We start from the raw sequence: 18,814 nt of genomic DNA, 5'->3' as shown, positions 1-18,814 counted from the left end.
TCCTGTTCCTCTCACTGATAGATTTTACAACAGAAAATATTAGTGTATTGGAAGAGCTGTCTATGTTTAAACCAAAGGATTAAAAAAAAACCCATCAGTATTCTGATTGAACTAAACTCATTCCTAAAGAATGCAGACTTGGCCCGGGTCACACATACCTCCATCACATCACATCCAGATTACTTCAATGTCTGCTACATAGGATATGAAGAGTAACTAAAATTGTTCGGCCAAGCTATTAACAGGAGTTACGTGTGACTACTTGATTAGGAGGAGGGAGGTAAGTTTCTGTAAGTTTTCACTGGTGCATTCTTCCTTGAGTGTGCTGCCAGCACTGCTTGTTCACCTGCCCTCCTCCTCTGGGTCTAATCCATACTACACTGGTAGGGAAAGGAAAGATGAATGGCAGTGGCGGCTCCTTTTCCTTTCTCCCAGTAAAAGTTGGGACTATGAACAGCCAGCAACAGCGACATTGAAGAGGAGCTAGTGCCAGAGATCACCAGGGGCCTCTTGTTAGGGACAGGGACAGAACCTTATTATTAATAATAATCAAGTACTGTCAAGTCAATTCTGGATTTTCCAGGCAGAGGATACTCAGAATTTACCATTCCATTCTCTGGAGGCACCCTGGGACTGGGCAGTACAGCTTGCACAAAGCCAAACAGGCTGACTCTACTCACAAGCAGGCACAGTGGAATTGAACTCCCAACCTCTGATTCTGCAGCCAGATACCTAAACCACCGAGCTATCCAGCCTGCAGAACCTTAATAGATTCTATTAAGAGTCATTCCCATTGCCATCGCTGGCAAGCAGGTGATTGTTAGTGCATCAGGATGTGACCTGACAACAGAAGAAAAGAGCAACCGAAGCCCATGTAGCCTCAACTCTCTTAAAGAAGCAGAATGGTTCTGTATTTAGCCAGTCTGGGGATCTGACAGTATAGCAGGAATGTAGGAGAAATCCGTTTGGGTCACATGTTAAAGCAAATGTAATCAAGTCACACCTTTAACTAAAACACCAAATGCACGTTTCTTCATGTTTTGCAAACATACAAAAACATTACTCGTAATATACATATTAGGGGGAACTACACACAAAAATGCATATATTATTAAAAATAATTATATATACACATATTAGTGGGATGGCAGAAAAAAAACACCCATCAGTATTCCAAGTAAATAAAACAGCAGATAAAATTTCTTGTGTAAGTATGTATATCACAAGAAAATGCAACCAACAATGCATGTAATTTTTTGTGAATGATTGAGAAAATAAGAAGCCTAGGGAAATTACAATGAACAAATCCATCCACCCTTAGTATGTGCATATGTAAACATTTTATATAAATGTTCTGCTAGTAAAAATAATAACTGGATTTTATATATAACATAGAATACTTATATTCTTTTGCCCCTTTGATATCAATGCTAAATAGAAACCGTCTTGTCCCATAATACTGGTTACAACAGTGCAAGGACCACAGAGTGGATACAAGAGCTTTTTCACCCTTATGTTGAAAATTAAGGCATATCTCTTTTTGAAATGACCTTCCTACTCTTAGGGCACCGCCTAAAGAAAACCTGAGGAGGAATACTAGCGTGCTGGATCTTTTTATGGCGTTTCTGGGTGGATTGTACCACCGTATTTTCTTCTTGACATTGTATAGCAGACATGGACAGATTTCAGGCTTGTGAGATCTCCTTCACTTTATAAGGCAGCCAAGAGCAGAAAACCCTACATTTAGGATTAAAAAAAAAAAAAAAAAAAACAGATCTTGGGAATTAGTTCTGAGTGCCACCACAGACAAAGGCCACAGTCCATCAACATACAAAACCATCCATGATTACCACCAATTTCCTTTCGTTTTAGCAGTACAACTGGGGTGTACGGTCATTTTGTAACAGCTATCTTAAACAGCTGGAGTCACAAGCCTAGATGCTAAGATCTACTAGGAGATCTAGATACATCTGCTACCCACTCCTGTTGTGCAGAACAGGTGATCAGCGTGAGATGTTCTCGGTATGCGTTTGGCAGGGAGACTAAAAGGATCAAGAAACCACCTTGAAATACTCCTTTAGAAATCAGCAACTTCTTCCAAATTACAACGGCAGTTGTGGGCCACTGACTAACTGCTGGCAGGTCAACTGGCACTTGCTAGTTTCAAGGATTTTAGGAAATGCACCAACTGTTATTTCGTGATAGACAAAAAGTGTAGACCACAAAAGGCTCCATTTTTACTCAAAATATATTTCTCCCCTTGTGAGTACCTAGAGAAGATCCTCTTCCGAGAGTTGTGCCAATGGGGCTGGGGATTCCACTTTTATTGGCCACGTTCACGGGGCTGGTTTTACTTGTAGGGAAAAGGCTCTGGGTAGGTGATGTTGGGGATTTGACAGGTTCCGCTGTCTTGGGTCTGGCAGAGAGATTCAAAGGCTGTGTGGCATCATCCTAGAAGAGTTTAATGTAAATAAGTATTAGAAGAAGTCAGATGGAACACATTATCACTTAGCAGCTATTTTACACCTCCCAGACAATGCTGTACTTTCCTGCAATAATAACAAAAGAAGCTAATTACCTACACTTCTTGAAGATTCAGTGAAAGGAAGCCCTCATTAATTTCTCTGTGCTGTGCCTCTGTTTACATTAACTATGTGGCTGGATGAGTCTTTTTGACAAATTAAAAGCTGATTTAGCTCACATTAATGCTTAATTTCCTAATGTGTTTTCTGAGATCTAAATTAACCTAGGCCAGATACAAAGAATTTTTTTAAAAAATAAAAATCTAACAGCTCTGTTGCTTTGCTGGGTCTTTTTGAAAAGTTCCTGGAAGTTTCTGTTAAAGTTGTTTATAACTATGCATTCATTAAAAGGTATGGGCAATTTTAAAGAAGGAAAAATGCTTAATAACTTCAGCATTAATATTCATCTTTCCCTACTGTAACCATATGTTTTGAACATGTGTATAACCTCGGTAGAAATGGAAGGCACAGAAGAGTGAGGAGAGGGGCACAACAGCTTAAATGAAGGATGAAGCTTGCAAGCAGTCAGTATGTTACGCCAGTGAAAGTAAAGAGCATCCTCCTATCACTGTTGTACAGTGGTGCCTCACAAGACAAAAGTAATTCATTCCGCAAGTAGTGCTGTCTTGTGAAATTTTCATCTTGCGAAAAGCAGTTTCCCATAAGAATGCATTGCAATGCATTCCTATGGGAACCTCGCAAGACGAATGAATTATTTTCTTCTTGCGAGGCATCGGTCTTGTGAAAAAAATTCATCTTGCAAAGCACGGCCATACAAGAAGCCATCTTGTGAGTCACCAACACGATCGCAAAAACCATTCGTCTTGTGGGTTTTTCGTCTGGCGAGGCATTCGTCTTGTGAGGCACCACTGTACTAAACTGTGATTCATATTAGGGCTAACGCAGCATGAGACAGCTTGAAGAATGCAGTTCAATTCACTGCATTCCCTTGTATTACAGGTACAAGGCAATGCACGGGGTCTCCATTACATGACTGGGACCTTTTCAATGCAATCTGAGGAGTCATCAAAGACTTGCCCTGCAAAAAGCATGCATACAACTGCTGGGTGATATTTAGAAACAGTGCTGAATCACCAGTTGTCATTGCTGGTACTGTACCAGTGCTGCTGCATTTGTCCCCGTGCATGGCACAGGGGTTACAATGCCAGAGTGTGAGTACTGTGTTTCATTGAATCAGAATGCAGGATAAATTGTTAGTTATTAGGATGTGTGTAGCCCCAAGGGACCCAATTCCTATACAGTATGCAACAGCAGAGTAAACACTGTATCCAGTCCACATCATATTACACGGACAAGTAAACCTTAAAATTCCATAGCAGCAGCAATCTGGCAGTGGTTTTTGACGTTTAAAGTCTCCTCCCTCTCCATATCAAGGTTCTCAAAGGCTTCCCCATGGCAAAAGAGGACCCTGAGATCCTTGGGAAGCTGAAACGGTGGAGGGCTTTGTTGTTTGTTGTTTAGTTGTGTCCGACTCTTCGCGAGGGCTTAGGAAGCTTTAAATCAGTTTAAATTAATCATCTGCAGCACTCCAATCCAGTTTACATCAGCACAAAGTTACACATGAGTGTAAAATCCCAGCAGCCTTTTGGCCACTAAATTTTTAGAATACACAAAGAATTTCTAAGTTAGGCAGGGTGACATGTAAATTTCTGAATTTGGTATTGACATCAGTGGATGAAAGCTCATCTAGTTATCAAAGATATTATGCTCCTATATCCACTCGCTTCGTGGTGTGCTGTATGCCAGTGAAAGGATAAAACTGGGGCTAAATAACTCATATAGGGAAAACCTATACGGATCTTACATTAAGGACCATCTAACTTCTGGGAAATGAAGAATCTAAGACACTTGCTCTTTTGATCTAGCACTCCCCTTTACGACACAACCTCGCTCTGTTCATTGGAGAGCTTGTACTCTGCATTGAACTTGTTAGCAATCAGCCAGGCACAGCATTTCTGGAACAGCAGAATACGGATTTTCTGCAATTAAAATGAAAAAGAGCTTGGTAACATGGCTCTCTCATTTAAAATATGCCCAAAGCTGAGGCATGCTGGATATAAGGGTGCATCATTTATATTTTAACAGACACCACTGAATAGTGCGAAGCTTAGAAATATATGAAAGAATACAATAATGTATTCCATTATCTTATCGTTGCCATTCTTCTGTCAAGTTGAACTTCTACATAACATCTTGTTATATATAGTGTATTAAATAGGCCAATGCAACAAACGTACAAATAGCTGTCCCATTACACTCCATCTGCAGTTTACGTTATTTCTAAGCCATTGCTATATATTCTTCATCTCTGGGCACAATTCAAAGTGCTGGTTTTAACCTATAAAGCCCTAAATAGCTTTGGTCCAAGCTATCTATAAGTCTGCCCAGGCATTAAGATCATCAGGGGACACCTTTCTCTCTGTCCCACCACTTCCACAGGTGTGCTTGGTGGTGATGTGGGAGAAGGCCTTCTCTATTGCTGCTCCCAGACTCTGGAATGCTGTCCTATGGGAAGCCAGGCTGGCTCCATCTTTGCTGTCCTTCTGCAAACAGGTGAAGACCTTTCTGTTCAAGCAGAGCTCTCCTTAGTGACTGGTTGTCTGGAGATAGGTTTTCTAGATGGATTGTTATGCTCTGTTGCTTTAAAATGTGTTCTTAGTATTGATTCTCTTTCCCATGTTTAATATAATATTTGTTTAATTCCTTTTTAATATTTGTATACCTACTGTTTTCAGATTTTTAATATTATCTTTTAATGATATAAGCCACCTTGGATCCTTTTAAGGTGAAAGGCAGGGTGAAATATTTTAAAGAAACAAATAAATCCCTCCACCATTGTCTTGTAGACACTGTAACTTGTAGACATCAATGAAAATACAGTGTTTTTCAGTCAGTTGCAAAGCTTTCAGGACCCTGGCATTAGAAATTCTTAGGAAGGTTATGGTCAAATCCTTCTGGCTAATGGGGCTGGAGACTGGCTGTGTTGCCCTACCCTATCCAATCAGTCTCCAGAGTCTACACCAGTAAGGATCTGCAGCCCTTCATGGTCTGCCTAGTCATGCTCCAAACAGCACCTAAACGGTATCTACAGTATTCTCACTGCAATTCTGTGCAGATATTCTTTTTCCTATTTTGGAACATACGATGACTGCGATCTTTGCCCTACCGAAGTCTTCACACATCTACATGCTTCTCAAATGATGATGATGATGATAATAAAGAAGAAGAAGAAGAAGAAGAAGAAGAAGAAGAAGAAGAAGAAGAAGAAGAAGAAGAAGAAGAAGAAGAAGAAGAAGAAGAAGAAGAAGAAGAAGAAGAAGAAGAAGAAGAAGAAGTTCAGAGGACTATCCAGGCACAGAAACTGTTTTGTTTTTTTAAGGATCTAATCCAGACAGACAGATACTGACTGACTGACCAGTAACTGTTCAATGGTTCTACTCTCGTTGGAGCCATCAACTGAAAATGAGCTACTGTCCAAAAGCAGTGGTTTCATAGTCATATAATATCACAGCAATGAAGGACTTACAGAAATATGTAAAGTTCATCAATGTTTCATCTAATGCTTAAAGTGACAATCTTGGCAAGATAAAGAAAAGACATTTTTTGAGCCACTGCACTGTCTATGTTAACTGTGAATATATATTATAATTTTTATTTCACTTTTTTATAGATGGTATTGATACTTGTCTTAGGGAAAGAAGAGTGATATGGGATGTAACAAACAAGTATATGTCAGCTGCCCACAAAAGGCTGGAAAGGAGCTTGGCATTTCATACCATGGGCTAGCTTCCTAGTTCTGGAGAAAGTAACAATTAAGCATGCATGAGCTTTTGACAATACATCAAAACCAATTAGAAACAATCCAAATACCAGCAACATTGTGATATCAGCAAGGGTCCAATCAATCTGCAGCCATGGCATTTTTCCCCTCCCAATCAATTACCAGTGATAGTCTTCGTTCCTTTTTCCCTCCAGCCACCCGCCTTTATTTTATATTTTTATCTGAGGTTTCTTTCAATACAATGATTGATTTGTAAAATAAGTAAAAGTGCTGTGGTTTCCCTTGCCATCTCACACAGTAAAAGGCAAATATTTTTTTTAAAAAAAATACTGGACATGTTTACTGCACTATTAGTAAGATTTATGAGATCACTATCAAATTACAGCAGCACGCTTTTTACACATCACATATGCCAGATGCGCTGCCCAGGTTATGCTGAACACAGAACCTGCAACAATTATACATACAACTTCAGAATCGTGGAGACTTTTTGATATGTCCTATGTTTGGGAATCAAACTGCTTACTATATATTGGCTCATTTCTATTCACATACTCTTAAGAAGGCTCACTATATCTTATACAAAAAGGAAAGAAAAGAAGAAAAAGAAAAAAAGGTTGCACTCATCCAAAATAATAAATGAGTGAAGTAGTAGACAGAGGCCAAAAATATATTGGTGTTTTCCACATATTGTATTTTATGTACAGAAAATTACACAAGCTACAGAAGCAAATTGCTGCTAATTACCAAGGTGCTGGTTGTATCCTCAGGCACACAATCAAGATCTTATAAATTCATGGTAATCTGCTGCCACAACATATGAAATTTTTTAAAAAAAAACCAATTTGTATTATCTCTCATCCTGGAAAAACAATAAATCTGGTCCCATTAATATCTGATTTGTTTAGACACTTGAGGGATAAGCTGAGATCAAAGTCAATACCAAGGACCCTTAGCAAGATCAGGGAATCTTGATAACTATACTTGATAAGAGATAATAGACACTACCCCTATTTAGTTCTTACCCAGTTCTCCATAAGAGGTAACTCTTATCTTTCTGTTGTCTCTTTTTCCAACTGGAGAGTAATGTGTCTGTTGAGGAAAAGTTCTCCTCCTCCTGTGCATGTTCTCCATGAGAGCAAGAACCCTGGAAATTCTTAAGCCCATGGAGAGCCTACACATGAACTGGAACTTCTCTGCAGACATATAACTGTCCAGAGAAGCAGACAGTGAAAGAGAAAAACTAGGCTGTCTCATGGAGATAACCATGTAAGTAGTGACTTAGTAGGGCTACTGTGGCAGAAAAAATCCAGATACTGTACCTGTAAATGGCCCAGCAAAGCTGAATTATCACTAGAGATCTCTGTGTTGTCTCTAAGTCCTGATGGTATAACCAAGTTTTCAAGTGCTAGTTACAAAAATAACCAACTCAGTACTGTAAGGAAAATTAAATATGACCTTCTCACCACCCAAAATATAAATAAAATAAATAAATAAACAAACAAATGACAGAGTACAGTAAATTTACAGGGTACTCTTTTACAGATGGAACGTTCATGAAAGCAGAATGAATAAAATACCTTAATTTGAGTTATAGGGCTGGTCCCTCTCTTTTCATTTTTCATCCCAGTAGGCGAGAGTGTCCCTGTTGTGTTTGGTGGCTGAGGGGTGGAGGGCATCTTGGCTCCAGGCGAAACCTGCATGCTGGCCAACTGAGCAGCATAGAGTTGCTGGAAAACAAGAATAACGTTGCTCTTTAAGAAGTTCTGGAGTTGTTCCTGCATAGGACCCTTGAGTGAAAACACAGCTTGTTGCCAGTACTTAACATACTGCCATTTGAGAAGGCAGGTCTAAGGATTCACACCCAAGTTGCAGCTTATTAGGGAAACACATGAGCTCTCTGGTAACATACCAGAGCTGATAAATTATTACAAGAGGCATGGCATACTTCTTTATTAATGAGCACATATCAAAATTTATACAATGCAGTTAAGTCAAATCAAGTTTATTACAATCCACAGACCAGATAAAACCCATTAAATATATTAACACCAAGTTGCAAATACCAGTTCAGTATCATAGAATACTATAGGAACCTGCCCAAGTCTTCTTTTGTTTAATGTCATACTGTTTTTCACTGATATGAAGTCATCAACTGTTTTTATTTCTACCTCTAAGTATACAGATTTTACATACCTAATATCTTTTACTATTAATATGACTAGAAGTGTAAATCCCTACTCATAAAGATAGGAAAATGAGTACAACTTTAAATATTACTATGTAGCTCACATTCAACTTCCTGAACATTTCAGAAGTTGAACAGACCCTGTCAGAATATGTCCAATTAAGTCATATATTCCTAAAACATTATAAAGCATTTCCTGAACAAACTGAATAGGTTTAATTCAGCTCTAGCAGCCAACCTTAAAACCTCACTTTGAATTAGCACAAGTAATAATTCAGCCACTATAAACAGAGAAGATCCTAGTCCTTCTCTCACAAATAAATCTGTATAAAATTTGCTTTATTAGTAAAAAGAACAACAAAAACAAAAACAGGTGGTTTGTATGTAATTTCCAGTATTACTATCATTCAGATGGACAAATAAAAAAAATTACAGTAATCAAAAGCAGACCTTTCATCACATGCAATTAAATGAAAGCTTAATAAAGAATAATTTGCTAGAGCCAGATGTGCTTATGTCATAATTGTTGCTTTCTTTGGAACAATTTTTCTAATATAACAAGCCTCCAAAGAAATGAAAGTTACACAATACTGTATATGCTCCATGACTCAGTGGCTAGACAAATGTATGCCTATAAGGTCACAGGCAGTACACTGGGCCCTTAATGGAAAAAATCCAGTTTTCTATTTGTTTTAGTAAGTCTATGAGCTCAAACCACTACAGTGGGAAAAGCCCATTTACTTAACTTCAGTAGAGATGTTTCAAACCTCACATTTCACGGACATGACTGAGCATTCTTTTCAATTGCTATGTTATCCAGACCCTAAACAGACAGGTTACAAGCCTTAAGAATCTATCACAATAAAATACTTGGCAAATACTCTGATTTCCCTGCTCTCCTTCACACACACTGAGTAATGACTTATTTTGCTGCTGAAGCCCTATCAATAGCTCTTGGTTCTGATACATAAACAGACATGATGTTTTTAGGATAATCCTTTCTCAGAAGCTAAATCAGTGCACAACACCAACAGGGAAATGTTATTGGATATATATATTCATTTGTCATGCAAGCGAATTTGATCACCATAACAGAGTGCATGAAAAAGACAAAATATAAGCAAAAAACAGAAAATCAAGATTTTGTGATTTACCAAAATTTGAGATTTGCTAAGATCTGTGTCTTTGTTTACTTAGTTAGTTGCTTACAATATTAAATTCCAGCTCATACTCAAATGACACAGAACTGTGTGTTTAGTTAAGGAGAGTCACAAAAAAGTCTACCATTATAAGCCTCCACAGTTTATTGCCTACAAAAATGACATCCATTAAGCATTCCTAATCTACATGATGCAGTGGTTTACAACGACTGTATACCAGACCATAGCAATCCAATAAAAATTGCTACAGGTTTCACAAATTAAAAAGTGCTGAAAACTGATATATTTAGTCTTCAAACTCCATTTTTGAACAGGGCTCATATAGTTCATTCAAACTTTGGTAAAAAACTTTATTTATGTTACTCAGGAATTTCAAGGAACTCAGTTACTTCTTTAATCATGGTAAAATCCTTTGTGACACAATTTCCAGTGTTTCATAGTAGTAATGTTTTTCATGGCTAGATAAAATGTTGTATAAACAGGTTTTTTACACAAGAGGATAACTTATATCTATAATGGTTCAGATAGAACTGGTATGTTTTCCAGGGAACACCATCCTGAGGCAAATTCGGCATCCACAGTTATTTCCTTGTTGGAGTGGTTTCATTAAAAGGTAGAGATGGGAAAGTTAGTAGAAAATGGTTAACAGTCTAGGCAATTGCAAATTAAACTCCCCCCCCCCCAAATTTAATTCAGTTTAAGTTGGCAGAAAATTTTTATATTTATATTAAATTGCCTTGCAAATTAGATGACTATAATAAAATCTTGCCAGAAAAATGTATTAAATCCTGCCCCAAAATAGAAAAATCCCATTCTCTACCACCATTCATTGTTTTGAGTTCTGGAAAGAGGGAAACAGCTGCGGGAATTTTTGAAAAACCTGTTTCCTGTCCACCACAGCAAACCTCTTCTCTTGCTTTCTTTTACCCTCTTATATCCTCATTTCTTGACACTCCTCCAAATTACTCTTCTCAGCAGGAGTCTCAGGGAGACAAATGCCAGCTTCCTGGGACAGAGGAGGAGCCCTTCTGGGGTATTTAGCATAGAGAATATGAGGATCGCCATCTTGATACTGAAAAAGATCATCACCCCTTTTCAAGTCACTCTTACTATCCACTGGCTTGGAATCTTTTTAACTTGCACCACAAGGGTAATTAAATAATGGAGGTTACCAAGTTTACACACACTAATTTGCATTCTGCACTCGGCACATGTAGCAAGGGACAACTTTCAATCTTCAATGAAGGTTATCTGGAAGAAAATTGTTCACGCAGTAGCCTTACAGTACAAACTGAGGCAAATTTCCTCAGAAGTAAAATCTGTTGGGTTCTTACTCCAGTGTATAGGTTTGTTTATTTATTAATTTCTGTATATAAATGGTCTTTCCCGATGCCTAAATATTTATTTTTCTGTAATCATGTCTAGTTTCCAGTAAATACATACTTCTGGAGGCAGTTTGTGTGGAAGCAGGGAAGCTGTGATTAGAAGACATGTGTGCTGCAACCCTATACCCAGATATCTGAGAATAAACCCTGCAGAACACAGCGAGACTTAATTCTGATTGGATCTGGATAGGATTGCCCTGTTAGACCATTTTTAAACACACAGGAAGTGAGTTTGTTATGGTATCTGCTGCCATTTTCCATCTACCGTTGGTGATTTATGTGCGTGCTAATTGAACTGCATAATAAACAAAAGCAAACTGTGGCTAACAAGCTACCAGTGGTGTTATGAGATACTGCCTTGTTGTGCAACAACTGCACACCTAGTAAAGTGACCGATGCCTAGGTAGTAAGCAGTCAATTTATCATGTGAGTCTTTAACTCAATGTGTGCAAATCACCAACAGTATTCTGACTTCGGTGTGCATGTGACTTTGCTGCATTGTGTAGGAGCCACATGCACCCTGAAATTACAACTATTTGCCACTGCTGAAGACCTCATCCCCATTGTGCATGCAGATCTGTGCAACAAGATTTCAGTCACTGGTTCACTTTCTTCTTATTGTCCACAGCAAGGCATATTGTAGTTCCAGCTGTGGAAATCTGATTGCTAATATTTTTTTCTTGTTTAGTCCAAAAGCATTTGCCTTTGTTCCCTGTCTAGTTCAAAGACAAAAGTAAAATGGGTTACCAAATTTAATACCAGGCATGTTTTTAACCCTGCTCATAGCTGGTCTAATTCTTTCAGGAGACCAAATGAAGCATTCCTAGTCCACAGGGATTATTTGTCAGAGGCAATTGTCATACTTTGGGGAAGAGAATGTATCAGCCATCTCGAACACAGAACACTAAATTGAGTTCTTTATCCCAACCAAAATGGATCCCTCGAATGAACAGGACTTCACAGGGAAATACTTTAGTAAGTTCCAATGATTTGATTGGTCTGCTATAGTTGAGACTAACATTTGGGTTTAGCCCAGAAATATCAAGCCATGCAATATAACACCATCCAGTGAGCTTCATGCCCAGAGAGAAATGTTGAATGAATATCTTCCAAGTCCCATTCAAATATTTTTAACAACTACTATATCAAATCAATATCAGGACTTAGAAGCAGGGCATATAACAATGTGACCTGGTGTTTCTATAAGTACCGGTATTCAAAAACTGGTATGTAATCTTACGCAAAGGTATATCCTGCTTCAGACAAAATATGGCATTAATACATGTATTCTAAACTATGTACTGTTGTTAACAAATACGATACTGTTGACTGCTGTTACTAAATGTTATTTCAAGAAATGAAGTACAGACTTGTAGCTATTAAACCTAGTTTTGAAAATCCAACTTCAATTGAACATTTAGAAATTTGCACCACATGGACAAAACCAATGTGCCAAGACCAAAGAAGACTCTTCAAAGGAACAATGTTAAAAGGGGGAAAATAATAATCAATAGTCGCACATTTTATATTGAACACTTTTTAAAAAGTCTTCCCATTGAAATACTAACATTGTTAGCCTCACTTGGCTAATGGCTACAAAATTACTTGACTAATGACTACAAAAATTATTGAGCCCACCCCCCACCCCATCCCGCTGCAATCATGAATTTTAAGGCATATTAGTTACCCACCACAGAAATTCATGAGTCACAACAATACTTTTCAGCCTAGCTATTAATTTTTAAACACTCTAAATGTTATTACCTCCTTTCTATATTAGCCCATAATGGGATAGTTACAGAACTAATGCAACAACTACCTCAAAATTAAAACTCATATAGCAGAAAGACCCTGTACCAATTTGTCTGGAATTTGGCATGCTTTACCTACTCAGATGGTACTGTTACCTCAGAAAATTATTTCCAGTTGTGCTAGAGTGAAAATGTTACAGTCATCTTTTCCCCCACCCACCACCCCCCATTATAGTCAGTGAAGACACACATGAACCTTTAGATTTCCAAAGCAAGGCTCTGCTTTGGACCAAAAGTTAAACACTTCATGCCAAATGATATGAAATAATTCACTTTCTAAAGCACCAAATCAAGTTCTGAACCAAATGTTTACTTGTGTCATAGGAATGTAAATCTTTGCTCATTTTGCAGATGGGAACAAAAGTCAACACAAAATTTTTACCTCACCTTGTGCATTGTGAAAACCATTTTGGAACAAACTGCACAACTACACAAAACCACAACAGGGGCTATCCTCTTTTTTATTTTTTATTTATATATATATTTTGCCTGCTTTGAAAAAGCAGAAGCCTTGGGTGGGTAGTTTTCATCTTTCTGATCAATCAGTCCATCCATTTGTACTTGCTGTGAGTGTGCATGCTTACATTTACAAGACCAAAGACACCAGTCCACACAGAGACATTTTGTGCTACATGCAAAAACTAAACAAAAAATATTGCTAGTTGTTTTTTTCATGCTGGTGAAATAAATTTCAGCAAATGTTCAGCAGGCTGTCTCAAAATGTCAAGATGGCCTGGCTTGGCAAATAAACTTAGGAAACCTTCTTCACATCACTACTGCTATAAACACCCCTAATTCTCTGCACGAAGTGAAGTGCAAGGCAGTATACTGTAGAATTTTGAAAATATATAATTAAATGAAAAAGATACACATGCTTGACCTGCACCAATCCTCTTCTTGCTGCAGTGGCTTCACATAAATTCACTTATTTTGACATCTAAATTTTTGTACCATAGACAGGTCTCCCTAATCCAGTCAAGAATAAGACTGTGTCTTCTGCTGAACAGCAAAATGGCACATCAACGTGGCCTTTCAAAGGAGGGAATTCTGATTCTTTCTTGTCTATTTTAACCAGACTTTAATTAGAGATTTAGCTCTACATTTTTGTTGTTTAGTCATTTAGTCATGTTTGACTCTTCATGACCCCATGGACCAGAGCACCCCAGGCCCTCCTGTCTTCCACTGCCTCCCGTAGTCGGGTCAAATTCATGTTGGTAGCTTTGGTGACACTATCCGACCATCTCATCCACTGTCGTCCCCTTATCTTCTTGCCTTCACACTTTCTCAACATCAGGGTCTTTTCCAGGGAGTCTTCTCATCAGATGGCCAAAGTATTGGAGCCTCAGTTTCAGGATCTGTCCTTCCAGTGAGCACTCAGGCTTGATTTCTTTCAAAATGGATAGGTTTGTTCTCTTTGCAGACCAGGGGGTTCTCAAGAGTCTCCTCCAGCATCACAATTCAAAAGCATCAATTCTTTGGCGGTCAGCCTTCTTTATAGTCCTGCTCTCACTTCCATACATTGTTACTGGAAAAACCATAGTTTTGACAATGTGGACCTTTGTCAGGAAGGTGATGTCTCTGCTTTTTAAGATGCTGTCTAGGTTTCTCATTGCTTTCCTCTCAAGAAGCAGGTGACTTTTAATTTCGTGGCTGCTGTCACCATCTGCAGTGATCATGGAGCCCAAGAAGGTAAAATCAGTCACTGCCCCCATATCTTCCCCTTCTATTCACCAGAAGGTGATGGGACCAGTGGCCATGATCTTAGTTTTTTTATGTTGAACTTCAGACCATATTTTTGGTGCTTTCCTTTCACCCTCATTAAGAGCTATAAATTTACTGAGCGCCTAATATGACTAACAAAAACACGTGTTTTTTTGTAGTTTTCTGAGGTGGGTAGATATGTTTTAGCACAATGACAAATAAAACAATCTATTTTTTTCCAAAGGTTCATGTCAACATAAACAACAGAAATCACTGAATGTATCCTATCCCAGTCTAACCTGCATAACAGGATTTCAACTATTGTAGAGAAAGGCACCAAGGTTCATTGCTTTCCATGCACTAAAGGTGCTGATTAAGCACCTCGAATTAGACGTGAAAACACCTGAGATGTTCTACATGCTAGATAGTGAGCAGAGAGAAGTGGTGGAAACAGCTCACAAAGGCACTCTCTCTGGTGGCTGCTGAGTGGGCAGCAGCTGAACTTTAAAGAAAAAGTGTGTACAGAGCTGGATTCTTTGAGGAATAGTAGGTGAAGCTGAGGCAGTACTGAACAAGACACCTGGCAGGGTACAGGCACAACCCTTTTTTTTTTCAAACAGAAAAAGACACATTAGGCTCAAAAGATGCCCTTGTGATCTTTGGGAGGCAGAGGAACAATCATAGAATTGTAGAACAGTGAAGTTGGAGGGGGCTTATAAGGCCATCAAGTCCAACCCCCTGCTCAATGCAGGAACACAAGTCAAAGAATATCCATCATGTGGTTGTCTAAGTTTCTTGTCTAAGTGTTGGAGGCTTCCAGAAACCTCTGTCCCCACTTTTTTTAAAGGAAATTTAAAAGAAAAGGGACTTTTTTCATTTAAAAATATCCCTAATAATCTTTTCAAATGGGAATTACATGAACGCATGTGACTCTGCTATCACTAGTTATCGCCAATGGTGATACTGCTATACCAGAAACAGGAGAAGAGTTTTCTGCTACTTCTGAACCTAGGATTCAAATAAGACCAAGGAAGACTGAATTTGTTCTATTTGTAATAAGTTCAGCCCCAGCTGTATGGCAAGCTGTTCATGAAACAGAAGAAAGTCTCAAAGGCAGTTTGTGACACAGGATTTTGGTCAGCTGCTCAAACACTAAAAACCTCAAAAAAAATCATTTGCTTTGAATTAGATACTACTTTTGTCAGATCCATAACTGTTCCCCAGCAGACCTCCATATTTCTGAACCCCCAAAGAATCTAACAGGGGGAGGGGCAGAGCCACAGAAATATCAGCAGCTTAAAGGAGAGAGGAAGGAAGCCAAGCAGCTCATCAGCAACCTAACCATGTGACAAACCCGGAGGCAGCTCCCAACCTGTGATACTCCTGCCTTTGCAGTCTGCCAAGGATCCAGATGGTCTCACTGGAAAAAATATATTTCACTGCTTAGCATCTGGGCCTTTTGAGGAAGAACAATATAACACTTCTTTCACAGTTGTGCACCTATACTAATGCATAGCATGTTTTCGAAAATTCACAATTGAATAGTGTTACCATTTTAGGGTTTCAGATGGATTTGACAGGAGAAATCTAAAATAACCATTTTTTAGGTTTGGGTTTTTTTAAGGTGCACATTTTCTTCATTTAACAGCTCTTTTGCACAGATGTTACCTGTTACAAATGTGTATATTAAAATACCAACATTTCTGTGTTCAAAACCATATTGCAACAAAACCACAACCAATTTTTTTAATGTCTCCGTGGGATTTTTCTTGGTTAAATATAAATATTGTGTTAATAAATCCAAACATTAATGTCGCTTTTAAAGAATACTAACATTACGGGCCAAACCCCAGTCCTATTAACACATACTTTACTCAATTAATCTCAAAAATTTAACATGCACGTCATTTACAGGTATTTAACTTTAACTTAGCCTAAAATATTAATGAATGCAATGAGTTAAAAAAATACTGGAATCAACACTACAGCCAATGAACAGGAAAGATAAGAGGCAACTGGTTCTAATATTTTAGAACTCTAGCATTTAACACTTGCTAAACATGCAAACATTTTATGGGCTATTTCCCACAATCAATTTTGCTTCCATACAATGCTCTCCAAGAATGTGTTTGCATGAAGAATGTCTTCTGTGATCTGGGATCTCTCCACAGATACAGCTGTTGCTTCTTGAGAGTCATTTTTGTGGTTGCCAAGCATGGAAAATGGGACTGTTACAAAAATGGAAATCATCATTAAAAAACCGGAGCTGTATTCATGGAACGTCAAGTTCACGTGAGTTGTGTCACGTACAACTCTTTTCCAAGAATGTCAAGGAAGAAATATTTGGAGACAAAACTAAAGCCATAAGTAACAATTTTGCCACCCTGGGCAAGATACACTACCATACGCCTACTCCACCTTGAGACACGGGTGTATGGGAAGGCTGCCAAATTTACTATCAGCAGAAAAGAAATGGATTATGACATCATAGTAAAGACAAAACGGCATCACATGGCAACCCTGAGCTGAATGTATCATAGCAATGGAACTTACACAAATGCCAACACAAATGAGTCTACTTTAATTAGAACTAATGGTACGATTTAGCCCTTTGTAAATGGTATCATGATCCAAGCACATTCAATAGGTATTAAAACTGCTATTAACCAGGAGTTAAATAAAAGAAATAATGAAAAATAATGTAAAACACTGTTGTTTCCATTCCTCAAAAATTGACTGAGAATCACTTTATATAAAACAAGAATTTATTTTGCTAAAACATCAACTTGAATCAGACTGTGAATATTTATGTCTCATTTCTTTGAATGAATTGTGCTCCTACATTTTATGTTTTTCACTTTCTAAAGGTTCAAATCAACACTTCTTTCTGTCACTCCTCATACATTTGACTATAATTTATAGCTCATGAAACAAGTGACTATTTTACTTTGGCAAACTAATTCTAACTAATCAAAGCTTTCCAGCAAAACAACTCAGCATGAACCTCTGCGAGGAAAATATGCAGAGAACAAAGCTTTTCGTCAAACAATACATCTTGAGATGTAAACACATATGTCTCGAATAGGAAATTTTATCGCTTCCACATTAATAGACACACAAAAGGAGTATTCTTGTCGCAGAGTTGGTGCAACTGGGGAGCCATCATCACTGGAAACAAGAGCCTGATGAGGTTCCCACACAGATATGAATAGGCTTTCCTTTCCTTTCCTTTTTAAAAGCATAATGCCACTTTTCTGATTTCCTAAGGACAGACTGGCAATTGAAGCTGCTAAAGGGGGGGAAAAAAGCCCCAAAGCAACTCCCTGAATTGTCTTGGAACTCAGACATTTGTGTCTTCATTTGTGGCTTCTGTTGTCGCCCAGCATCACCTATTATCCTGTTTGGTTGTCCTCTTCTGGAAAGCCTGAGTTAATCCACAGCTGTGAAGATGAACAAGAGCTTAGTAGGCTTTAAGCACACTAAGGTCCCTGATCAGCAATCTGCAGGACAGATGTTAAAAGGATCTGTGAAATAAGTCAGTGACAAAGCTCCTGACCTCTGCTGGGGAATTTTTTTATTATTATTCCAGAAAAAAGGGGCATAAATGCTTTAACAAGTAAAAGGCCCATGTCAGTGCTTTATGCATTCTGGTTTCTTGACTCAGCTTTCAGAAGAAATAGACTCTCTGCTTGTGCTACAGGGAACAGTTAACAGCTTCTGGTGCAACTATCAGTAGCCAGAAACAATTCATCAGAAACTCAGTAGACAAGGTGAGAAAGTTTCCCTTTGCTTTCTTAAGTGTCTCAGCATTACAATAAACTTAATGGTCACTGTATGTGCTTGTAATATTGAAAAAGAATCTCATTAATAATGGCAGCCACAGCACATCAGTTTAGTGCAGTGGGAAGTGTAAAGATCAAATTTGCACCGGACTAAGTTTTCTTTAAATGATGTTAGCACTGCTTGTATTCAAAATACAGCCATCCCTCAGCCCTGGGAGTGGGACTCCTTTCAGGCAGGCTTTAGGAAGCTGCTTAAAGGGGAAATCCCTCTCTGCTCATGTCCCTGAGGAACAGCTGATCCATGGAGACATAAGCAGACAGGGTCGAAGCAACAAATATAAAAGGTTTATATTCGTTGCTTCGTATTCGTTGGGGTCTCTGGACCCCAAGAATAGTAAGCCACAAATATCTGACGAATCAGGGATATTTAACAAATTTCCTGATTTGTTTTTATATTCATCCC

General features: G+C 38.3%; 1 protein-coding gene across 22 annotated transcripts in view; it reads right to left on the bottom strand.

Moving 5' to 3' along the window:
• SOX6 (SRY-box transcription factor 6) overlaps positions 1-18,814 on the bottom strand; it is a 561,796-nt gene that overhangs the window by 71,945 nt on the left and 471,037 nt on the right. For all 22 annotated transcript variants that reach the window (XM_072985711.2, XM_078383897.1, XM_078383892.1 and 19 more), the window contains 2 exons: positions 7,905-8,054; positions 2,271-2,451 (listed from right to left, as the gene is read on the bottom strand). In XM_072985711.2, the coding sequence (XP_072841812.1) occupies positions 2,271-2,451; positions 7,905-8,054 (331 nt within the window). The remainder of the gene's footprint in view (positions 1-2,270; positions 2,452-7,904; positions 8,055-18,814) is intronic.

Source organism: Pogona vitticeps, chromosome 1, assembly GCF_051106095.1.
Source record: "Pogona vitticeps strain Pit_001003342236 chromosome 1, PviZW2.1, whole genome shotgun sequence".
NCBI lineage: Eukaryota > Metazoa > Chordata > Lepidosauria > Squamata > Agamidae > Pogona > Pogona vitticeps.
This window is presented reverse-complemented; position numbering and strand designations above follow the sequence as displayed.